The sequence below is a fragment of the Salvelinus fontinalis genome, chromosome 19 (assembly GCF_029448725.1).
Source record: "Salvelinus fontinalis isolate EN_2023a chromosome 19, ASM2944872v1, whole genome shotgun sequence".
NCBI classification, from domain to species: Eukaryota; Metazoa; Chordata; class Actinopteri; order Salmoniformes; family Salmonidae; genus Salvelinus; species Salvelinus fontinalis.
The window spans coordinates 23564304-23580687 of NC_074683.1; the positions used below are offsets into that span (position 1 = coordinate 23564304).

Genomic DNA, 16384 nt, shown 5'->3' on the forward strand with positions numbered 1-16384 from the left:
ACGGGAATACCATTGAGGACAGTGGTGTCTGTCACGGATTCCCCCGGTACTGCTGCTCATTCAGTGCACCATGTCCGGAGGTCTACGTCACCGGCTCTAGGCGTCACTGAACTGTTTCATTACGCACACCTGGATCCCATTTCCCCTAATTAGTAATTGTATATATGTGCCCTCTGTTAACCATTGTCTTGTGGGTTATTGTTCCCATGTCCGTTGGTCTTGTGACTACCTGTGCTTTGTTGTTTCGGCTTTCGTGCTGCATATATTGTGTACTCGTTATTATGGGTCTTGTCCCATCTATTGTTGTGCACTTGTTATTACGGGTCTCCTCCCGTGTATTGTTATTATGGGTCTCGTCCCGTGTATTTATTAGAGGTTTAACCTCGCCCTTTTGTTTGGGTTACATGCTTGTGTTTTTGTATAGGTATTTGTTTTGGGCTTTGTCCCCGTGCCTTTTCATGGCATGTTGTATTTTTGGGGGAAGTATTAAAACCTATTACGTATTCCTGCACCTGTCTCCAATAATTTATACAACGTGACAGAATAACCGACCCTAAATGGAGCAAGCGGGAACAGCCCATCCGATGCTGTCGCAACTTCGGCAGCTGCAACTGGCCCATCCGCCACAACTTCGGCAGCTGCAACTGGCCCATCCGCCGCTACTTCGGCAGCTGCAACTGGCCCATCCGCCACAACTTCGGCAGCTGCAACTGGCCCATCCGCCACAACTTCGGCAGCTGCAACTGGCCCATCCGCCACAACTTCGGCAGCTGCAACTGGCCCATCCGCCGCTACTTCGGCAGCTGCAACTGGCCCGTCTGACGCCGACATAACTTCGGCAGCTGCAACTGGCCCGTCCGACACCGCCGCTACTTCGGCAGCTGCAACTGGCCCGTCCGACACCGCCGCTACTTCGGCAGCTGCAACTGGCCCTGACCGACCCGTACCGCGTCCTTGTGGTCGTCCTCAAGGTCGATGTCGTCCCGCTGCTGGTGTTGTGCACTTGTTATTACGGGTTTTGTCCCGTGTATTGTTATTACGGGTTTCATCCCGTGTATTTATTAGAGGTTTAACCACGCTCTTTTGTTTGGGTTACATCCCTGTGTTTTTATATACGTGTTTTTTTTAGCATTGTCCCGTGCCTTTTCATGGCATGTTGTATTTTTGGGAGGAGTATTAAAACCCCCTATTACGTATTCCTGCGCCTGTTTCCAATCATTTATACAAAGTGACAGTGTCTCTCTATCACAGGTGAACAAACAAAAAGAGTTCTACAAGCAGTTGTTACAACAACAAGATAATAGCTTCAAGTGTTTTGTCTGAATACTGGTGGAGTCAACTAATAAAAGAATGGACCACCTGACCAGAGAGGTCCAGGACCTGAAGAACAGTTTGCAGTTTTCCCAGGGTCAGCTCGAGTTGAAACAGGAGAACGGCAAGATGACAGCAATCTGTAAGTCATTGAGAGGACATCAGTTCTGTGTGTGAATCCATGATAACAATGACGGATAAATCAGACTCGAGGGACAATCAAGGTGGAACAACATGGTTGTGGACGGAATTGCAGAAACTCCACATGAGACCTGGACAGTCTAAAGACAAAGTGAGGGAAATGATCTCTGAGAAATTGAAGATGGACCACAGGAAGATTGAGATGGAACGCGCCCACAGGACTGTAAAACCCACCACCGGCCCAGGTGACAGGTCCAGGCCGATAGTGGTCAAGTTCCTGAGGTTCAAGAACAAGGTAGCTGTTGTGGAAAGAGCCAAGAACTTGAGAGGAACGTATATCTGTCACGTGTGCTCCCTCTCCGGCCTCTAGGTCACCAGGCTGCTTGTTATGGTGCACACCTGTCACCATCGTTACCCGCACCTGCGCATCGTCAGACTCACCTGGACTCCATCACTTCCCTGATTACTTTTCCTATATATGTCACTCCCTTTGATTCCTTCCCCAGGCGTCATTGTTTCTGTTTCATGTCTGTGTGCTGTTAGTGTTTCTTGTTTTGTATTATGTTCCGTTTATTTTATTAAAACACTCCCTGAACTTGCTCAGCGCACATTGTTACAGAATGATGCCTCACCTAAGGGAAGCATCAGGGATTTTATTTATTTTTTATTTTTTTTCGGTGGAAATGACGACGTCCGGGAGCCACTACAGGCTCGCATGCCTCAGCCGGTCTGTCAGGTTCCTGCGCCCCAGCTGGCGACAGGTTCCCGCGCATCAGCCGGGGTGACCGCTCCTGATCCCCTGGATCGTCCCCTTGGTTGGCGCCCTGCGGCTGGAGCTGAATGCGCCAGGGAGGGGGGAGCGTCACATATGTAGGCTCTCTCCGGCGCTCTAGGTCACCATGCTCCCACTTCTCAGCCAGACTGACAGGTTCCGCTCCTGATCCCTGGGATCATCACTTTGGTCGGAGTCCTGTGGCTGGAGCCGCGCGTCGGGGAGGGTGTGCTCCCTCTCCGGCCTCTAGGTCACCAGGCTGCTCGATATGGCGCACACCTGTCACCATCGTTACGCACACCTGCACTTCGTCAGACTCACCTGGACTCCATCACTTCCCTGATTACCTTCCCTATATATGTCACTCCCTTCGGTTCCTTCCCCAGGCGTCATTGTTTCTGTTTCATGTCTGTGTGCTGTTAGTGTTTCTTGTTTTGTATTATGTTCCATTTATTTTATTAAAACACTCACTCCCTGAACTTGCTTCCCGACTTGCTTCAGCGCACATTGTTACAATATCTTTATCAACGAGGACTATCCTGAAGCTGTGCACCAGAAGAGGAAAGAACTCATCCCAGCCATGAAAGCTGCCAGAGTGTGTGGGTACATTGCTTACATCCACTATGACAGAAGCCTGGAAGGGATGAGAGAGCCAAGCCTATGGGTTCATAGCTTCAACCCCACAGCACACACATACATCAATTGATTAATGGACTGCTGAATATATTTTTTGGTATCTTGCTTTGTTTGATCTTTTCCATGTTATGTCTATCTCTGATAAGCTACACAGGAAAGGGCTGAAAATACCCCGTATTAATATATGTAGCCTTCGATATAAGGTTCATGAAATCAAAAATGAGCAAGCATCAAATAACATTCATATATAAGCAATTTCTGAGACTCTGATAATTCATTTGATGATACAGCAGTAGCAATTCAAGGATATAAGATTCATAGAAAAGATAGAAATGCTTATGAGGGACGTGTTGCTGTATATATTCAGAGCCATATCCCTGTAATGCTTAGAGAAGATCTTATGTCAAGTGTTTTTGAAGTGTTTTGGTTGCCGGTTCACTTGGCACATCTAAAGCCTTTTCTTTTGGAGTGTTGCTATAGGCCACCAAGTGCTAACAGTCAGTATCTAAATAATATGTGTGAAATGCTTGATAGTGTATGTGATGTAAACAGAGAGGTCTACTTTCTTGGGGACTTGAATATTGACTGGTTTTCATCAAGCTGTCTGCTTCAAAAGTAAGCTTCTCACTGTAACCAGAGCCTGTAATCTGGTTCAGGTTATTACTACATTTACCAGGGTGTTTACAAACACTACAGGAACAAGATCATCCACATGTATCGATCACATTTTTACTAATACTGTAGAACTTTGTTCTAAAGCTGTATCCATGCCCATTGGATGCAGTGATCACAATATAGTGGCTATATCCTGGAAATCCAAAGTTCCTAAAGCTGGGCCTAAAATAGTGTATAACAGATAATACAAAAGATTTTGCTGTGACTCATATGTGGATGATGTTAAAAATATTTGTTGGTCTGCTGTGACTAATAAGGAGCATCCAGACGCTACGCTTGATTCATTTATGAAAATGCTTCTTCCAATTATTGATAAACATGCACCTGTTAAGAAACTGACTGTTAGAACTGTTAAGGCTCTATGGATTGAGGAGTTGAAAAAATGTATGTTTGAAAGAGATGGGACAAAAGGAGTGGCTAATAAGTCTGGCTGCACATCTGACTGGCTGACTTACTGCAAATGTAGAAACTATGTGTCTAAACTCAACAAAAAGGAGAATAAACTATTATAAAGCCAAGATCACTGATATAAAGAATTGAGTACTTTAAATGAAATTATGGGCAGAAAGACAAATTCAGCTCCATCTTTCATCGAATCAGATGGCTTATTCATCACAAAACCATTTGATGTTGCCAATTATTTTAATGATTACTTCATTGGCAAACTGGGCAAAATAAGGCAGGAAATGCCAACAATTAACAATGAGCCATCGTATTCATGCATAAAAAAACAAATAATGAAAAAAATGCAGATTTTTTTTGTTATCGATCAATAATGACAAACCTCCTGGCATTGATAACTTAGATGGAAAGCTACTGAGGATGGTTGCTGACTCTATAGCTACTCCTATCAGTCATATCTTTAATCTGAGCCTAGAGGAAAGTCTTTGTCCTCAGGCCTGGAGGGAAGCTAAAGTGATTCCGCTACCCAAGAGTGGTAAAGCGGCCTTTACTGGTTCTAACAGCAGACCTATAAGCTTGCTGCCAGCTCTTAGCAAACAGTTGGAAAAAATTGTGTTTGACCAAATACAATGCTATTTCTCTGTAAACAAATGAACAACAGACTTTCAGCATGCTTATAGAGAAGGGCACTCAACATGTACTGCATTGACATAAATAACTGATGATTGGTTGAAAGAAATTGATAAGAAGATTGTGGGAGATGTACTGTTAGATTTCACTGCAACGTTTGATATTATTGACCATAACCTGTTGCTGAAAAAACATATGTATTATGGCTTTTCAACCTCTGCCATATTGTGGATTCAGAGCTATCTATCTAATAGAACTCAAAGGGTTTTCTTTAATGGTCCATGTATGGTGATGATTCAACCATATTCGCACCAGAAACCACAGCTAATCAAGTTGCAGTCTATTTTGGAATGGGTGGCCAGTAAGAAACTGGTTCTGAACATCTCTAAAACTAAGAGCACTGTATTTGGTACAAATCATTCCCTAAATTCTAGACCTGACTTATCAATGACCCCAGCTCAGTTAATCCCTACCATTGTGTCGCTGAGTCATCATAATGCTTTAGCAAATGTACATTATACCAGGGGCAGTGGTAGACACAATGTAAGTCACCTAATTGATATCACTCTAACTGCCCTAAATGCCTCTGCTGATCCTACAGCTATTGTATGCAGCAATCATGTGTCTATGAACCAGATTTATGCTGTTAGCACTGAGGCGGTGTGCCCTAGTAGGAAGTTCCCTGTGTGCAGCTCACCCTGCACTAACATAAATAACATGAGAATATCTACTTCTGCTAAGCTTTCCAGTAAAGCAATGAAAACAAGCAAGCATCCCAGAAAAGTGCTCAAAATAGCCCACATTAACATATGTAGCTTAAGAAACAAGGTTCATGAAATGAATAACTTGTAGCTTGTAACAGATGACATTCATATTCTGAATATGTCTGAAACTCCCTTAGACAATACCTTTGATAATACAGTGGTAGCAATACAAGTTTATAACATTTACAGAAAATACAGAAATGCAAGTGGTGGAGGTGTTGCTGTTTATATTCAGAACCACATTCCTGTAAAAATGTGAGAGGATCTCATGTTAAATACTATTGAAGTAATATGGCTACAGGTTCATCTGCATCACCTAAAGCCCATTCTTGTGGGAAGCTGCTATAGACCACCAAGTGCTAACAGTCAGTATCTGGATAACATGTGTGAAATGCTTGATAATGTATGTGATATCAACAGAGTCAACCTACCAGGGTAGTTACAAACAGCACAGGAATGAAATCCTCAACATGTATTGATCACATCTTTACTAAGAAATGTGCTTGAAAGCAGTATCCAGATCCATCGGATGTAGTGATCACAATATAGTAGCCATATCTAGGAAATTCAAAGTTCCAAAGTCTGGGCCTAATATAGTGTATCAGAGGTCATACAATAAGTTTTGTAGTGATTCCTGTTGTTGATGTAAATAAAATGTGTTGGTCTGTGGTGTGTAATGAGGAGCGAACAGATGTTGAACTTGACACATTTATGAAATTGCTTATTCCAGTTACTAATAAGCATGCACCCTTTAAGAAAAGGACTTGTGGACAGATGAGGAAATTAAAAATTGTATGGTTGAGAGGTATGAGGCAAAAAAATGGCAAATAAGTCTGGCTGCACAACCGATTGGCATACGTACTGCAAATTGAGAAATCATGTGATTAAACTGAAGAAGAATATGAAGAAACTACACTATGACACAAAGATATGCCATAAATATTGATAGTAAAAAGCTTTGGAGCACCTTCAATGAAATTCTGGGAAAAAAGGCAAACTAGGCTCCATCATTCATTGAATCAGATGGCTCATTCATTACAAAACCCACTGATATTGCCAAATACTTTAATGATTTTTTTCATTGGCAAGATTAGCAAACTTAGGCATGACATGCCAGCAACAAACACTGACACTACACATCCAAGTATATCTGACCAAATTATGAAAGACAAGAATAGTAATTTTGAATTCCGTAAAGTGAGTGTGGAAGAGGTGAAAAAATGATTGTTGTCTATCAACAATGACAAGCCAAAGGGGTCTGACAACGTGGATGGGGAAAAAATTACTGAGGATAATAGCGGACGATATTGACACTCCTGTTTGCCATAACTTCAATTTAAGCCTACTAGAATGTGTGTGACCTCAGGCCTGGTGTAACGATCTGAGTGTCGGGAGGTGCGAAGTCAGACGCAGGAACAGCAGAGCTTAAATATGTTGAGTCCTTTAATACTCAACTTGAAAACACAATGTCCAACACGGACATACTGGGTGTCACATACAACGGTCCAACGACACGAAATAAACGAACCCAGTCCACAATAATAACATCCACTCCCGAAATCCAAAAGCCACAATGAAACAATCCCGCACAAAGAAGCGTACGGGCTGGCTGACTAATAAAGCCACACTAATTAACAATTAACTGAACACAGGTGATACAAATAAACACATAAGGAGGGGGAGGAAAAAGAGTCAGTGGCAGCTAGTAGGCCGGTGACGACGACCGCCGAGCGCCACCCGAACGAGAAGGAGAGCCTGCCTCGGTTGAAGTCGTGACACCTGGAGGGAAGCAAAAGTCATTCCGCTACCTAAGAATAGTAAAGCCCGCTTTACTGGCTCACATAGCCGACCAATCAGCCTGTTACCAAACCTTAGTAAAGTTTTGGAAAAAATTGGGTTTGACCAGATACATTGCTGTTTTACAATAAACAAGTTGACATTTCAGCATGCTTATAGGGAAGGACATGCAACAAGCACAGAACTTACACAAATGACTGATGTTTGGCTCAGAGAAGTGTATGATAAAAAGATTATGGTGGCTGTTTTGTTACACCCCCTGCTATATTGTGGATAAAGAGTTACCTGTCTAACAGAACACAGAGGGTGTTCTTTAATGGAAGCCTTTCCAACATAATCCAGGTAGAATCAGGTATTCCCCAGGGCAGCTGTCTAGGCCCCTTACTTTTTTCAATCTTTACTAACGACACACCACTGGCTTTGAATAAAGCCGGTGTGTCTATGTATGTGGATGACTCAACACTATACATGTCAGCTACTACAGCAACTGAAATGACTGCAACACTTAACAAAGAGCTGCAGTTAGATTCAGAATGGGTGGCAAGGAATAAGTTAGTCCTAAATATTTCAAAAACTAAAAGCATTGTATTTGGGACAAATCATTCACTAAACCCTAAACCCTAAACCTCAACTAAATATTGTAATAAATAATATGGAAATTGAGCAAGTTGAGGTGACTTAACTGCTTGGAGTAACCCTTGATTGTAAACTGTCATGGTCAAAACATATTGATACAAGAGTAGCTAAGATGTGAAGAAGTCTGTCCATAATAAAGCGCTGCTCTACCTTCTTAACAGCACTATCAACAAGGCAGGTCCTACAGGCTCTAGTTTTGTTGCACTTGGACTACTGTTCAGTCGTGTGGTCAGATGCCACAAAGAGGAACTTAGGAAAATTGCAATTGGCTCAGAACAGGACTATACGGCTGGCCCTTGGATGTACACAGAGAGCAAACAATAATATGCATGTCAATCTCTGCTGGCTCAAAGTAGAGGAGAGGTTGACTTCATCACTTCTTGTATTTGTGAGAGGTATTGACATGTTGAAAGCAGCGAGCTGTCTGTTTAAACGACTAGCATACAGCTCAGACACCCATACATACCCCACAAGACATGCCACCAGAGGTCTCTTCACAGTCCCCAAATCCAGAATAGACTATGGGAGGCGTACAGTACTACATAGAGCCATGACTACTAAAAATAGACCTTATGGACCAGCGGGGACTGTGAAGCAACACAAACATAGGCACAGACACATGGATACACACACACATGATAACATACCCATGTACAGTTGAAGTCGGAAGTTTACATACACTGAGGTTGGAGTCATTAAAACTTGTTTTTCAACCATTCTACAAATGTCTTGTTAACAAACTATAGTGTTGTCAAGTCAGTTAGGACATCTACTTGTACTTTGTTTACAGACAGATTATTTCACTTATAATTCACTGTATCACAATTCCAGTGGGTCAGAAGTTTACATACACTAAGTTGACTGTACCTTTAAACAGCTTGGAAAATTCCAGAAAATGATTTGATGGCTTTAGAAGCTTCTGGTAGGCTAATTGACATCATTTGAGTCAATTGGAGGTGTACATGTGGATGTATTTCAAGGCCTACCTTCAAACTCAGTGCCTCTTTGCTTGACATCATGGGAAAATCAAAAGAAATAAGCCAAGACCTCAGAAAAAAATGGGAGACCTCCACAAGTCTGGTTCATCCTTTTCAAATGCCTGAAGGTACCACGTTCATCTGTACAAACAATAGTACGCAAGTATAAACACCATGGGACCACACAGCTGTCATACCACTCAGGAAGGAGATACGTTCTGTCTCCTAGAGATGAACGTACTTTGATGCGAAAAGTGCAAATCAATCCCAGAACAACAGAAAAGGACATTGTGAAGATGCTGGAGGAAACAGGTACAAAAGTATCTATATCCACAGTAAAACGAGTCCTATATCGACATAACTTGAAAGGCCGCTCAGCAAGGAAGAAGCCACTGCTCCAACGCCGCCATAAAAAAGCCAGACTACGGTTTGCAACTGCACATGGGGACAAAGATTGTACTTTTTGGAGAAATGTCCTCTGGTCTGATGAAACAAAAATAGAACTGTTTGGCCATAATGACCATCGTTATGTTTGGAGGATAAAGGGGGATGCTTGCAAGCTGAAGAACACCATCCCAACCGTGAAGCACGGGAGTGGCAGCATCATGTTGTGGGGGTGATTTGCTGCAGGAGGGACTGGTGCACTTCACAAAATAGATGGCATCAGAGAAGAAAAATTATGTGGATATATTGAAGCAACATCACAAGACATCAGTCAGGAAGTTAAAGCTTGGTCACAAATGGTTCTTCCAAATGGACAATGACCCCAAGCACACTTCCAAAGTTGTGGCAAAATGGCTTAAGGACAACAAAGTCAAGGTATTGGAGTGGCCATCACAAAGCCCAATCCTATAGAAAAGTTGTGGGCACAACTGAAAAAGCGTGTGCGAGCAAGGAGGCCTACAAACCTGACTCAGTTACACCAGCTCTGTCAGGAGGAATGGGCCACAATTCACCCAACATATTGTGGGAAGCTTGTGGTGGGCTACCTGAAACATTGAACCAAGGGTTAAACAATTTAAAGGCAAGGCTACCAAATACTAATTGAGTGTATGTAAACTTCTGACCCACTGGGAATGTGATGAAAGAAATAAAAGCTGAAATAATAAACCATTCTCTATTATTCTGATATTTCACATTCTTAAAATAAAGGGGTGATCCTAACTGACCTAAAACAGGGGATCTTTACTAGGATTAAATGTCAGGAATTGAGAAACTGAGATTAAATATATTTGGCTAAGGTGTATGTAAACTTCAACTGTACACATGGATTTTGTGGTAGTAGAGTATGGGCCTGAGAGCACACAGTGTGTTGTGAATTCTGTAATGAAAGTATTGTAATGTTTTTAAAATCGTATAACTGCCTTAATTTTGTCATACCCCAGGAAGCTAATGGTGATCCATAATAAATACAAATACCTCAGCTGAGTCTGGTAATGAATGGTGTGGCTGTTAAACAAGTTGAGGAGACTAAATTACTTGGCCTTACCTTAGATTGTAAACTGTCATGGTCAAAACATATAGATTCAATAGTTGTGAAGATGGGGAGGTCTGTCCGTAATAAAGAGATGATCTGCTTTTTTGACACCACACTCCAAAAGTTCTGCAGGCTCTAGTTTTGTCTTATGTTGATTATTGTCCAGTCGTGTGGTCCAGTGCTGCAAGGAAATACCTAGTTAAGCTGCAGCTGGCCCAGAACAGAGCAGCATGTCTTACTCTTTGTAATCAGAGGGCTGATATAAATACTATGCATGCTGATCTCTCTCGGCTAAGAGTTGGAGAGACTGACTGCATCACTTCTTTTTATAAGAAATATTGTGTTGAAAACCCCAAATTGTTTGCATAGTCAACATACACACACACAGCTCTCGCACACACACTTACCCCACCAGACATGCCATCAGGGGTCTTTCCACAGTCCCCAAATCCAGAACAACTTCAAGAAAGCATACAGTATTATATAGGGCTATTATTGCATGGAACACTGTTCCATCTCATATTTCTCAACTGAACAGCAAACCTGGTTTCAACAAACAGATAAAGCAACGGCACACTGCCTCCCCCGTATTTGACCTGGATAGTTTGTGTGTATGTATTGATATGTTGGCTAAGTGTGCCTTTAAAAAAACACAGAGCCGTTCATGTCTATTAATGTTCTGTATTATGTAATGTTTCATGTTTTATGTGGACCCCAAGAAGAGTAGCTGCTGCTTTTGCAATAGCTAATGGGGATCCTAATAAAATACAAAATATGTTGGCTAAGCCTTCTATAAGTCAAAAATTCCTTATGAGCGTAAAATAAATATGCTGTAGGCTATTCAGATCCGTGGTCGGGTCCATTCGGGTCCATCAGCTGTAGTTACATAGACCCGAATACCGATGACAATCAAACAGGACCCAATCTGGACCCACTCGAGTCCCGGTTATTATCCATCCATCCTCTCAGGAAAACAAAACAGACTGGGTATGCATACATCAGCCCAATACAGTTCAGTGCATGAGGGTAAGTTTATGAATCCACAAGTCCCTAAAACAGGTGCCTAGGAGGACCTTGCCATTCAGTCAGATACTGTATGTCTTCCCATATAAAGCCTGCATCAGATGTCTGCTGTGAGTAGGGCTACAAAGCTACTGGTAAGTTACCAGAACAGTTAATCTATGGCAATTTTGGTAAATTAAATAAAAAGTATTCATATGGTATTACTTTTTTATATCTGTGCCCATATTGTCCAAAAGTTCATTTTTTTTATTTTATTTTATTATTTTACATGTGATAAGGCCACACAGAGGGCCAGCAATAATTAGACACCTGTGATAATCTGAAGTAACCAAAAAAGGCCACTAGATGTCATGGGATAACCCCCAACCCTCCAAAAAAAAAAACATAAAAGTGACCAAAATGCTGGTAGTTTACTGGTAAATGTAAAAAGTTACCAGTAATAAACCCTCCCTTTGCAACCCTACCTGTGAAGCAATGTGAGGACCAGCTCTCTCCTGTGGTCTTTTTAGTATCCCTAGTCTCATCTGCAGGACACACAAACAGGTAGTGGAGCGATGCTGCCCTCTGCTGGATCATAAACGTAGAGGCAGTTCTAAATGTGTTTTTTGGAAACCACAATTTCAACAGAAGCAACAATGTATGCAATATAAGAAAACTACTTTATTTAGGTACAGAATAAAAACAACTTCTGACTTGTTCAATAAGGATGTTCATTACCTCATGCAAAATGTTTTGCTATGCTGTGAATCAGAATCATCTTTATTCACCAAAGACATTTGCATGTACAGGAATTTGACTAAGTAAAAAGCTACTGCTACAAATGTTTTGGTAGGCTGTGCCCTACTGAACACAACCTTGTATTAATTTTATGTTTGCAACATTAGGATAGACAAGAATAATAGAAATAAAAACATCATGCTAGAATTGGTGTTAATAATCAGTGTTTAGTGGACATAGAGGCTGGGGTTGGCTATAAAGTCATTGATCTTCTGGGCTGTGTGGTCTAACTCTGTGGTGTTACTGTACTTCAGCAGGTTGTAGGAGCGGACAAAGTAGTGTCTCAGGTAGCGCTGGCTCACACACTTCAACAGCTTCCTAGCTACACGCAGCACACACTCCTTTACACAGCGCCAGTCACGCCCACATGGAAACTTCTCACAGCACCAGAACAACAGAGTCTGCAGAGAGAGCGAGAAGGTTAAATGCAGAGAGTGATGACTATGTACACCAGAAATATATAATATAACTTTGAACATCTGAAAGGGTGAGAGTTGATTGGTTAACTGAGGCTGTATGAAAAGGGGGCAGTCCTTGTGCAGGGACATTGCATTGTGATTGGGTACCTGCAGGTGGAAGGCTGTGATGACAGGCTTGGTGCCGGGACACCAGGTGTCCTCCTTCAGCTGTCTGACAACACGGTAACACTTCCTACGGCAACCACCGTCCTCATCAACGGCCACTAGCAACGCCTGCTCCGCCCGTGAGAACGACAACACCCAGTGGTAATTAGACGTTGCCATGAGGTTAAACCCAAACGACTGAAGAGAGGGAGAGATAGAGAGAAAGTAAGTTAGGGTGTAGAAGGTTATAAGGGTTAGAAAGCACGTTTCCAAGCTGAGACCTTGATGCAGCGAGCTCTCTCTGTGGTTGGCCAGCGCTGCAGAAGGCGGGGCCAGCGGGCTTTCTTCGGCCAATAGTTGATCAGCTCCACAGTGGGAACAAGTTCTGCCTCCATCACACCCTCCGCCGTCTCTATGGCAACACGCACTACCGAACCCACAGACTCCAAGATGCTGACCTTACCTACGTTCGCTCACACTCTCTCTCACACACACACACACACACACACACACACACACACACACACACACACACACACACGCGATCAGGTTAGAATGTGTGCGTGTGTGCACTTTTGCTACGAGGGAAGCCTTTGGCCTGGTCAGTTTATAGATTTTACTCTGGCCCAACAACAACTATCAAAACAACTATCAAAACTGTGGCCAGTGTGTCTATGTTGCTTGTGTAACGGATGTGAAATGGCTAACTAGTTAGCGGGTACGCGCTAGTAGCGTTTCAATCAGTTACGTCACTTGCTCTGAGACTTAAGTAGGGTTTCCCCTTGCTCTGCAAGGGCCGTGGCCTTTGTGGAGCGATGGGTAACGATGCTTCGTGGGCGACCGTCGTTGATGTGTGCAGAGGGTCCCTGGTTCGCGCCCGTGTCGGGGCGAGGGGACGGTTTAAAGTTATACTGTTACATTGATGCTGTTGACCAGGATCACTGGTTGCTGCGGAAAAGGAGGAGGTTGAAAGGGGGGTGAGTGTAACGGATGTGTGGAGCGATGGGTAACGATGCTTCGTGGGCGACCGTCGTTGATGTGTGCAGAAGGTCCCTGGTTCGCGCCCGGGTCGGGGCGAGGGGACGACGTAAAGTTTATACTGTTACATTGGTGCCGTGACCCGGATCACTGGTTGCTGCGGAAAAGGAGGAGGTTGAAAGGGGGGTGAGTGTAACGGATGTGAAATGGCTAGCTAGTTAGCGGGTACGCGCTAGTAGCGTTTCAATCAGTTACGTCACTTGCTCTGAGACTTAAGTAGGGTTTCCCCTTGCTCTGCAAGGGCCGCGGCTTTTGTGGAGCGATGGGTAACGACGCTTCGTGGGTGTCAATTGCTGAGGTGTGCAGAAGGTCCCTGGTTCGCGCCCGGGTCGGGGCGAGGGGACGACGTAAAGTTTATACTGTTACACTTGTAGAGGTATTCAATGTGACGGAAAGCTTTTCCAGTGTGTGGGAGGTCTGATCAGTCTAATCCACGGCCTGTCCTGCCCCACCACACACTCACCACTGAAGCTGCAGGTCAGTATGGCGGTCTCTAGTTGTTCTCTGAAGAGACTGACCACCTTGGCCGGTACAATGTCTCCCTCAACACACACTTTGGCATCCTGTAAAACAGTGGTCACCAACCTTTGGAGTGAAGATCACGTTCGCAGTCAAAAACATGACTTTAAACAAGCCTATACAACATTAACCTAATAAAAACACTTTTGTAAGAATGAGGTTTGTGCAGTAGGCCTAATACATCACAGCATGTTGGCTATATGCTTGGCCTGACAATTTGTTTCTTCTCAGACCATATTATGTGTTTCAAAACGCAACCTTTGATAACAAAATAGGTAAGTTGGTGTTTAACTTGCCAGGAACTACTGAGCATAAATTTTAATAAATAGCTTTTTATTTGATTGGACTGCTGATACTTGCGTCTGATGGTCAGTCTCAGCAGAGGGAGGGAAAGAGCAGGGTCTGCCTCTTAAGGTCCCTGCTCTCTCCTTTCCTCCAGTGAGACTGACCAGAGAGAGGGGAACAGTCTTCCACCTGATGGGGAAACTCGAGTCGCACCACTTATGTACAAATTAATGTTGTTTCTATGACCAGAAAAATAAAAATAAATCCTCAATATTAAAATAGACACGACTAGCTGCTAATAATAAAAATGCAGGCCTATCGATACACTTGGCTACTCATTCATCGCAGCTGCAGTGCGAGTGGAAGAAGGGAGAAGCAGATTTTATGTTTTGTAAGTGTTGACAGTGCTGAATAAAAACTTAAACATTAACTCACTCAAACAGCAGCTCTTTGATGTTTTATTCGACAGTCTCTCTGGTCATGGTTTTTAAAAGTTACCAAATCTCACATAGGCTAGTATCAAACTTTGCTGTGGGGTCGGGGAAGCTGTCGGCACTGTGATTTGAGCAATTCGATTGGCCAGCGCAGTAGGAGCACTTGATTTAGCCACAGCTCTCCTGGTCATTCAGGTAGGCGGAGTTTGACAAATTAAAAGGTTCAAAATGGGAACACTTTGCCTACCCAGTACGCAGGGCTTCTGAATCAAGTGAACCTCCCGTCAATTGCGCAAGACAAATAATTGTATATAAATAGGAGTGCAAGTTTTTGTCATTGGCTTTTCTACAGAAATGTTTGAAGATCGACTAGTGACCACTGCTGTAAAAGACACACACACACACCAAATATTGTGTTATTTAAGAATATTTAGGACATTTAACTGGCTAACTATTTTCACTGCTCTATGATATCCCACCTGCCAGTCCTGGGCGGGGCTTGTGAAGCTCTCCAGCTCCAGCCATTGGTGGAGTTTCTCTGGCTCACGGACAGGAGTGGGGAGAATGGAGCCAGTCAGAGAATAGTATCTCCATTGACGAGCCACATGCTCATGATATCCAATCAACCCCCGCACCGGAACACTGACCAAAACCAGGCTGGAAGTCAGGACCTACACACACACACAATCATCAGATCCCTCACAGACACACACAGAATATTAACACACAGAGCACAGCGGGAATTACCTGGATGGCTGGGTTGAAAGAACATCTGCCTCTCAGGAGGGCTGCCCATTTAGACACCATGGCAGGCTGGTCCTGTACACACACACACACACTGAGATGGGATCCCATAATTCTGTAGGTTGACAGATATACTGAATGCCCATCTGTGTAAGATATTAAAGTCGTTGTTACCTTGATGTTCTCGTTGTTGACTCCAGCGTGGGCGATGGACTGGAAGCGTCCGTCTTTCTTGCTGACCTCAGTGGTCAGATCTCTGAGCACCGTCAGAACCTCCTCAACACGCCTGCCGACTGTACGGTGCCGCAGGTCCACCTCACACACAGAACCACAATTACACGATAATCAACACACAGGATAACCACAACACCCACACACTACATAGCAGCATGAGCCTCACTTGATTCAGTAGGTAGTGGTCCAGCCCTTCCTCAGAAAAGTCTGGCATTTTCTCCCTTTCCACTTTTCAACTGAAACCAGTTCAGCTCTGATCTCTCCACCAGAATTCACCAGACAGACTAATGATTGCATGACCCCTTTTCCTAGCACTATGGTCCGGCTTGTCAAAAACATTCCACCATCGATCTTCCATCATTGATTTCCGATGCTAAAGAGCTTCGATGAGCCTTTGGGCCACCATGGTCCAAACAACATGATCATAGCTGGCACAGCTCTGAACGTGCAGGCTGAAAAGCCCAAATAAGTGAAAGTAATAATCAACAGTGGGATCTTTAGGACCCAGCGAAGTGCCAGGCAGGAGCTCCAGTGCCTCAGGACCCAGTA

The 16384-nt window shown here is 43.5% G+C and overlaps 1 protein-coding gene across 1 annotated transcript; it reads right to left on the reverse strand.

The window, feature by feature from the left end:
- Positions 1-11939: 11939 nt before the first annotated feature.
- Positions 11940-16274, reverse strand: LOC129816513 (protein mab-21-like 3). The gene is given in 8 exon segments (XM_055871079.1): positions 11940-12419; positions 12585-12779; positions 12863-13044; positions 14083-14182; positions 15337-15528; positions 15605-15676; positions 15776-15941; positions 15943-16274. Coding segments are annotated over 8 exon segments (1248 nt in total). The 5' UTR covers positions 16050-16274; the 3' UTR covers positions 11940-12185.
- Positions 16275-16384: the final 110 nt, after the last annotated feature.